General features: G+C 39.2%; 1 protein-coding gene across 1 annotated transcript in view; it reads right to left on the bottom strand.

Annotated features, from left to right (window-relative positions):
• KHDRBS2 (KH RNA binding domain containing, signal transduction associated 2) overlaps window positions 1-8,853 on the bottom strand; it is a 539,039-nt gene extending 530,186 nt beyond the window's left edge. Inside the window, exon 1 of the mRNA XM_008691747.2 lies at window positions 8,763-8,853. Within this exon, the coding sequence (XP_008689969.2) occupies window positions 8,763-8,853 (91 nt within the window). The remainder of the gene's footprint in view (window positions 1-8,762) is intronic.
• Between the last annotated feature and the right edge of the window lie 712 nt (window positions 8,854-9,565).

The following is a 9,565-nucleotide window of genomic DNA, read 5'->3' on the forward strand; positions in this document are numbered from 1 at the left end:
TAACATTTTAATCAAGGCATGTTGCTGAGTTATCTGTTTCTGACCACATGTGAAATTTGCCCACTTCCAGATTTTAAACAAAACCAATACCACCTCAAGACACCAAGAAAGGAACTATAGCTGTTCTTCTTCCCTAGAAGAATTCGGCAAATGTAAGCAGTTCTCTAAAAAACACGGAAAGAAAAATGCCTCAGCAAATCACACAAAGTTCTCCAGTCACTTTTTGGATTCGAAAAGGAAAAAAAAAAAAAAAAGTGGATAATGTTCTCCTGTGTCTTGCCGCCTCATCACCAAACTCCCTCAGAAATCATTGTCAATATAAGACATTCAGAAAATTTACGCTATCTCAATAATCTTTAAACCAATTCTGTACTTAGGAAAATTTCCCCATTTATAAATTTACTAACCTTCTATATTTTATACTTACCTAACAATATTGTGAAATAATTCATCCAATACTTGCATTCAGGAACCCATTTCATAAGTAAATAGCAACAGCCATGCTGATCTCCTAGGCATACTTTGCATATTAATATCTGCCCTTCCTTCAAAGTCTGCCTAAAATGTGTCTCTTTCCCAAGAGGCAGTACAGTGCAATGGTTACACGTGGTCTCTGGGCAAGACAGCCTGGGGTTCAGATTTACAATTGATTTGCTGTGTGACTTGAGATAAACTGACTTCCCTAATTCTTCATTTTTCTCATTTGTAAAACCAGGATGATAGTAATAACTAACACAAAGGTTTGGTAGATGGATTAATTTGCATTACCATGCAAAACATCTAGTACAGTGTCTGACAAAGGGGTAATCTTCCAATAAATGTTGACAGCAATGACAATGATGAAGAATCTATGATAACCATAACCAACAAGAGTCATGAATCCCCACGATGTCATTGGTCTGTAAAACCTAGCAGATATTCCCATGTGCTGCTATTTGTATCTTATGTATATGCTGAATCTCCCACAGATTATTTAAAAACCAATAAACTAAACCTCTAATACCTCTTTAAATACCAACAGCATGTATTGCAGACAAATGGTACCAACGCACATTGATGTGTGATTATATAGTTAAAGGTGGTAGAATCCTAATCCAATGGGATTCATCCCCCAAACTGTAAACTATAAGGGTATCTATAGTAAATGGCCTAAAAAGTTGTCATTCTGGTGTTCTCAAATGTTTATTACCTCTCTCCATTGCAAAATCTTTTTGGAAGTAGTGTTCAAGAGACAAAGGTAAGCAATGGAGGATATGCTACAAATGACTTGTTTCCCAAAATAGTTGGTATGATTGAGCAACAGGATGCTTGGCTATGACTTCTCAAGTTTTTAACAAATAAAACATGCAATCATGTTTATTAAAAAAATATACAATATTGAGAAAAGGAAGAAGTCATACAGCATAGGTATTTGCTAACAATTTGGGAAATCAGTTATCAACCAGTACACTATTATTTTTAATAACTCTATTTTCATATCACACTTATTGAAATTAACCATTTTTGTGAGAAAAATGATCATATCTCAATCTCCGAATATATTAAATCTTTCACTGTTTACAGCTTTAAAAAATAAACTGGTGTCAGAATATAATTCCAATTAAAACATGTTTCTTATATAATCAGACAAAAAAAGGAGATCAAATCAGGTGTTCAAATAAGGGCATAAGAAAAGTGGGCAATACCATAGTTATTTCCAAAGGTTTCTAAAAACTATCTCTAAAACTTCTTTCCCTTCTACAGCTGCTATGGGAACAAAGAGCTTCAATCTAGATTGTACACTTAAACAGAAACTAAGAATAATGATCAGACCACACTTCGTTCTCAGTTCATATACCCTGTCACAAAGTCTTTTTGAAATAAGATAAAGAAAAATATTGCACCCATTATCCGGATGGGCTTATCCCGGTCATGCTCATTTGCATATATTTAGTTAATGAAATATGAATGTACAACACCTAACACGCATTTACAAGAAAATTTCATTTTTTCAAAAGATTCATTTATTTATTTTAGAGAGAGAGTCAGAAAGAGAGAGAGAGAGCACGCGTGTGAGAGCCCGAGGAGGAGGGGGAAGGGACACAGGGAGAGTCTTAAGCAGACTCTGCACTGAGCACAGAGCCCCCTTGGGGCTTGAGCGCATGATCCTGAGATCACAATCTAAGCCGAAACCAAGAGTCGAATGCACTTAACTGCGCCACCCACGTGCCCCTCACAAGAAAATTTTATGAAGAAATAAATTAAAATACATAAATGAGTAGGGACTGAATATTATATATGAAACAAACTTCTATGTTTGTGAAAGTGAGCCCATGTATATGCTTCTTTATTCATGTAAACCTTTTCTAGGCTTTTCCTCCATTATAACCTCACATGCTGCACATAGGCACATTCCTCCACAGCTGTGCAAGAATTATTAACTTTGGGGGCGCCTGGGTGGCACAGCGATTAAGCGTCTGCCTTCAGCTCAGGGCGTGATCCTGACGTTATGGGATCGAGCCCCACATCAGGCTCTTCCGCTATGAGCCTGCTTCTTCCTCTCCCACTCCCCCTGCTTGTGTTCCCTCTCTCGCTGGCTGTCTCTGTCTCTGTCGAATGAATAAATAAAATCTTTAAAAAAAAAAAAAGAATTATTAACTTTGCTTTTTGTTATTTTTTTCCAATACTACCTACAGGAACCAGGGATGGAGGCTACTTGATAACGCCTAATTTGCAGATATAACTGTAACCCACCAGGACCCCGGAATGGAGCCTACGTGTCCAAAACAGCACACAATCTCAAAACTTTTGAGCCTCTCCTTGTGAAGATGTTTCAAGCCCACCCAGTTCCTGTTCTAACCCACACATACCTTGCTAGACCCATAGTCCCTAGAGTCAACAACGACAAGGCAGATTTCGGACCAACCCCCTGCCTTCTTGTTGGGCTGCTCTTCTGAGAATAAACTTTCTCTGCTTCAAACCTGGTGACTTAGAGATTGGCTTACTGTGCATCAGACACACAAATCTGACTTCCGGGTTCAGTAACAAAAGGGGGAAAAAGGAAAATGGCTGGCTAGGTACCACAAGACCCAGGAATGAGATGGGAGTAGTTTCCTTAGTTTTTCTTGTGCCTCAGATGCATCAAAGTGCATACTAGAAAGGCTGGCAAACCAGAAAAGTCAACAGAAGCAGACAAAAAGAAAAAAAAAAAAAAAGCCTCAACAGAGGCCTGCTAGCCAGACTAGAAAAAGAGCAACCTAGCATGATAGAAAACTTTCAAACATCCTTCTCCAGCCAAATAATACAGAAAGAAAGAAGAAAAACAAAATAGAACAGTGTCTCATGCTCACCTTTGTCAAGAAAGGTTAAGCAGAGAAGCCTAGACTTCCAACCTCACCCAACTGTAAAGAGATATGTTTTCCCCTCTGGCTGGAATCAGAAAAGACTAGATAAAGAATAGGGACTTCACTTCCACCCACAGTAAGGATGTGTCCTGCAGTGTAGGTTATGGGGAAATCCTGGACTTCCCCTTTATGAACAGCAATAAGGTGCCCTTCTCCCTCCAAGCCAGGGTGGTGTCAGAGGTCTCACTCTACTGGAATTTTCATCATGCTCCAGCAGCAGTGAGGCCTCCCTTCTTCTACTGGTGTCCCTGGGGCTGCATGTAGGAAGCAGTAACATGGTGTGCCTCCCCCTCCTGGCCAGAATGATATCGATGGATGCCTAGTGGGGAACCCGGACCTTCACCTCCACCTGCAGGTGTCTCTCCCGATGTTGGCATGGTATTAGAGGAGGCCTGCCAAAAAGAGAATATTATTAAAAAGTGTGACGTGGTCAAAAACTTTGACTTTGAGTGACTCACTCTGGCAGCATTGCTGAGGAAGGGAGAAGACAGATAAAGGGTGGTGAGGATAAGAAACACAGAAGAGTAAAACCAGTAGTATTGTAGTGCCTGGAAGCCAAGGAGAAAGCCAAGAAATTGGAACAAGACCAACAGTTGAAACTGCAGCCAAGAGACCTGATGAGAGGTCAGAAAGATTTTATTGGATTTGGCAATTAGGAGATGATTCTTTCTCCAGGTCACTGGTTTTAGGACAATGATGAGGACAAAAGCCAGAATGAAGAGTTTTGAAGAGGTCAACTGAGAAAGTGAGGCAGCTAGTAAAGAGTAATATTATTGGAAACTTGAAGGAAACAAGGGAGTATCGAGAGAGATTATTTTGGTTACTTTTGGTGAGTGAAAAAAATATTTTAATGTTTTAAGTTATTCAGATTGGATCAATTACAGGCTGCTACAATAAAAGAGCGAAGAGGAAGACGGAAAGTGGAGATACTAAAGAAGGGACAGAACTACGGAACGAGCCTGGAAGACGTGATGAGCATTGGGGTCAAGGAAGGATACTGGTGTACAAGTCAGCCTAGAGCAGAAAAGAAACATTTCATCTTCTGGGAATGAAGGACAGTAAGGAGGATTATGGAGGAATTTAGGTGATGGGAGGTTGAATAACGTCAGAAGAGATATATCCATTTCCTACTAAAACAGAAGATGAAATCAGCTGCCAAGAGTGAAGGACATGTGGGTTTATGAGGAGACCTGAGGAGGTTGGAATGACCCTCGAAAGACACGGGACAAGGGCTAATCAAGCTCAAGTAAAACACTGAAAGGGACCATTGGGAACAGAAGGGACACAGTATTTAAAAACCCTGATTGGAATAATTTTTCATAAGATAACATTTCATAATTTGGTCTATAAGTTCAAATTTCACTCAGCAATGATCCAAAGAGTAAAGGCAGTGCTTATTTTCTGAAAAGCCAAGCTTCAAGTTGAGGTCAAGTCCACAATGCCATTAAAATGTTAAAGAAAATCTTAAAAGCATCATCTTATATTTGTGTGATTTCTGTTTATGTTACATTTGTATAAAAATCTATTTATGTTTGTATAAAATACTGCTTATATTATCACAACAGAATTTTTTTTAACCTTCAAATAACCATGGGTGGTAGATACAACTTTTCCTGTTTTACAGCTGAAAAAACGGAGAATCAGAGAGGAGATAAATGACATATCCCATATTTCACAGTACACAGAAGTGTCAACACTCTGTCCCAAGTGTCTTGTTTGCTAAAGCAGAGTTTTTCCACTGTTTCATAAATGTGTCTTAATTGAAAATCAAAAATATCTTGAAATTATTTTTTTGGCCAATTGTTATTTTTTATTTAAAAAACCAGATTATCCCAAATGTATGAGGAGGAAAAAAAGGGGTTACATTAATCAAAAGGAAAGTCACATGTATGCTATTTTTTATCAGAAGCTATTTGGACATTATACCAATACCTTTCCTTAATTTAAGAACTCTTTATGCTTTGTGGAGAATATTTTGGGGAATACAACCTAATTAAATAATGATTCTTACTGAGAATCTACATGTAGTTAAATCACTGCAAGTCAGCATTTGTGATAAATATTATTCCCTGTTTCTCTCATAGTTTTAAAAGTTCATCTATCTCAGCAAACATGTAGGCCAATCCTAGACGGAAGGCCACGCTTTTCACCCAAATTTTAAAATAGCACCTAATGTTTTTAAAATAACATTTTAACTGTTGGGACATTTGGCAATATTTGACTTCCCCATTTGATCAGTCAATCTAAAAAATGATGAATCTACCAATACTCGTGAAGAAGTCAGGTTAGGAAATCTGGCAGACTAGAGAACTTTGTAATTCTAATTAAGTCTGGGACTACAAAGAAACCTATACATCATCTAGTTCAATTCCTTAATTTCAGAGACAACAGGGCCTGGGGGAAGAGAAGTTTATCAACATTCTGTTTAGGCAAAAGCAGCATTAAAATCCAGGTATCTGGATTCACAGTTTAGTGCACTTCCCAGAAGTAGCATAGATATAAATAACCTCATCTAATTTCATCTGGCAAGCAAATTCGGAGGCTGAGTGGAACTTTAAGGATCATGCTGAGTTTGCCGTTTTATCATGTTCAAAAGCACCTTCCATAACAAATGGATAATTAAACAATATTATAATCACAGGAGGAAAATCATTTTAATTAATCAAACATATTATAAGTACTCTTCAAACCATATTATTCAAGATCTTTTCTAAGTAACAATCAAATATACAAAATGTATGGGTTCTTCCATTAGCTTTCGCAGAATCATACCTACCAAAAACACATAGCAGAAACAAGTGAAAGAAAACAAATTACAATCAACAAACTAGTACTTTTAACCCTGTGGCCTTACGAAGTAGTTGCAATGGAGCACTGATTTGCATTTATCGCCGATCAAAAATGCAAAATAAATCACTGTGAAAGCTCATTGGTTTACATCACTGACCTTATATATATATATATATTAGCTTCCAGAAAATCATTCTGAAGAACTGAATCATCTGGATCATTTTTATTGCTCACTCAGTCTTGAGACTGTCTGCACAGTACTGACTGAAATGTACTTCAGTGTGCACCTTCTCTCCAAATGAATATCTATGTCAGGTTTATTTATAGCCACTGCCTTCAATCAGTGCATTTCCAGGTGAGAGAAATAAAATCATCTCAACATATTCTCCTATAGAGATCTAAAACAAAACCTGGAAATCTTGGCAAATGGCCTTTGAAAAAACAATGAAAGATCTATAATGTAAAATGTACAATAAGATTAATAGAGATTCCAAAGGACACTCACTTTATACTCTTTAATTAGTACACATAAAAAACTTCAGGTACAAATAAAGAATTAATGTAAACCTTATGCATCTTTTTTTGCATATCTTTTTATATAGTCCAAGATTATAATTATCACCTCCTCCATTCTCTTTTCCTCATTATTATTTCTCTGAAATTTGAACATCTCTCTTTGTTTCTTACTTAGATGTTTTTCTATTTAGGAGCTTTTTCCTCCTATTTTTTTACAAAAGCAGGACATGCTTCCCCCTACTGGGAAAAAATTAAATTACAAGGTACATTCAAACATGTTCCTAAGTATCAAGAAATCAAGTTCCTGGGAACGATGGAATGTTAAGGAACCAAGGGCACAGCCTTTTCTGACCGTTTCACCAGCCACAGAAATGCTTATGCACTCTACTAAGAGTTCCTCATATGCATTTCTTCAGTTTTGAAACGTACACCAACTCCACTAGCTTCTCATCAATGACCGATGAATTAATCATTGAGCCTGCTGTCCCAAAGAGAACTCCAATTAGCAGGTCAGAGAAAATGATCAATGCGTAACTTTTTTTTTTTTTCATTTCAAAGATGTGATCAGTGTAATAAAGACAATTCTGGAAAATATATTGAAATAAATAATTTCAGAAAGCTTAATTGCGTTTTAAATCATTTTGAACAATCTTAAGCATTTATTAACTCATTAATTTTCAATATTTCTATTATTTTATGCAATTATCTTTATTTTCAATAAAGTAGAGGGAGTGTTTCATTTTTAAATTGACTTTACTTTTCAACTTAATTTCTATTATTTTCATTCAGTAACCAAGAAAGTAGTAAGCATAATTGCTTTTTACCATTCCAAATCCTCTGGAAAGCCAACTTGTTCCTTGAAAAGCAGTTTAGCTGTTTCACACGTTCAAGATTTTGATTATAAATCTTTAATTCTTTAATATGCAAAAACAAAAATAATACCTTGCACTTCATTGTAAATACTCTATTAATAAAAAAATTAAACAAACCAAGTGGTTATTTGAATCTTACATGGAGGATTACAGTTTTCCTTCCATGTACAATTACATCTCAAAAAAGAAAACACTTCTTTTAATGCGGAAGGGCCAAGGAGAGGAAGTTGTCACTTTTAGTTTTGCTATAGGTAAGTCCATAACAACCTAAGCTACAAAACTGCATTGTAGTCAATTTGATGATGAAGCAATTCATTATTAATGAAGGATTCATAAAAAAAAAAAAATCTGGAGTTGTGTTTAGAAAGGCATGTGTAAATTACTACAGATATTGTATCTTTAACAGATAGATGGCATTATTTCAAGAGGAATGTAGTAACTGGGCTAACATTTCTGTCATACAGAAGTTTGTGTGTGTGTTTAAACCATCTTTCAATGCAACGCAAAAGACAAGATATATATGTTCTTCTGGGAATGAAATCACCTTTAACATTACAGGTACACAAAAGAAAATGCACACTTGGTAAAACAGTTGATCAATTGTGGAGTGTTCCCAGGAGCCAGTATCTCTCAGAGTACCCAATCATCACACTTCAAATAAATTGATAAGCACTTTAGCCTTTGCCACATTCACAAACATTGACGAACATGCATAGTTTTAATCTAGGTTCATTCTAAGACTTTTCATAGGAAAGGCTGTAATTAGATAAAGGGTATCAAAATCACTTTCCAAATGCAGCAAAAAAAAAAAAAAATGCTGATTTGTAGCTAAGAAGCTCTTAGAACACTACATTGATCACCATTTACTTCCAAACTGATTTCCCTTTCCTCTGCAAAGTGAAAATATCCCTGCTGACCGCGCTACACTTTATGGTTTCTCCATCAATGATCCTAACAGGTCACATCACTACTGCCATTACATCTCGTAGCTTTGGTCTTCCCCAAATTAAGACGTAGAGAAAGAGCACTGCTGCCCGCCCCAAGAACGGGCTCTGTCCGCCCGAGCTCTGAAGCGAGCATCTTCAGGGGGACAGTTTCTGCGAAGGAGACAGGCGTCCCTCCCCAACTTCACTCCCTTAACCAAGCCGCGGGTGAGACGGGCGGCCAGTGGTTTGTGCCCATTTGTGGGGGCAAGTCCTACCTTCCGCCAAAAGGCGCGATGCATGCACAAAAGATGGATCCAGGCTATCTTTCTCTGCCATCAGCTCAGGCAAATATTTCTCCTCTTCCATAGCGCGGACTTCGGACCGTCCCCGGGCGAAGCGCAAGGTTCCGCTCGCTCAGACGCAGGGTCGCCGGGCAGCGCCTTACTCCTGCGCTGCTCCGCCTCCGCCGCGGCCACTGGATCTCCGCGCGTCCTCACTGGCCCATGCACCGAGCGGCTGCGACTCTCGCCGTCGGGCTGCGCGGCCCCGCGCCCACACCTGCCGGTCCCTTCCGTCGTCCCTCTCTCGCGCCGAGCCCCGGCTCACACCAGCGGCCTTAACTGGAGAGGCGGGAACAGGGCGCGTCCCACCTCCGTCAACCATTCATTGGTGGTGGCGCCACGAGAGGCCGGGCCCCCGCGAAGGCTGCGGGCCCTCATTGGGCCGCGCCGCACGTCGGATCACCTGACTGGCAGGAGGCAGCTGCAGAGGGGAGGGGAGCGCAAAAGGTGCAAACGCTTTCTTCTTGCAGCCCGAGCTTTCCCTGGTTATTAGGCATGCCCAGTTGTGTGGAGCACTCTGTCTTCGGCTGAGGTGCAAAGAAAGGAGAGAGCGGGAAAAGCACCCTTTTAGCAGAGCACCTTGGGTCCAAGACAGCAGGGGAGATGGAGATGAAGAGTGAGCTGCCGAGGCAATGGGGAAGCCCCAGGGAAAGTACCAGGAAGGTAAACGGGACTTCACCTGTGTCCCTGAGGTACAGGTGTCCCCTCTCCATCATGCAGCTCAGACGCACTCCAGT

This window comes from Ursus maritimus, unplaced genomic scaffold (assembly GCF_017311325.1).
Source record: "Ursus maritimus isolate PB19 unplaced genomic scaffold, ASM1731132v1 scaffold_29, whole genome shotgun sequence".
In the NCBI taxonomy this organism is placed as follows: Eukaryota; Metazoa; Chordata; class Mammalia; order Carnivora; family Ursidae; genus Ursus; species Ursus maritimus.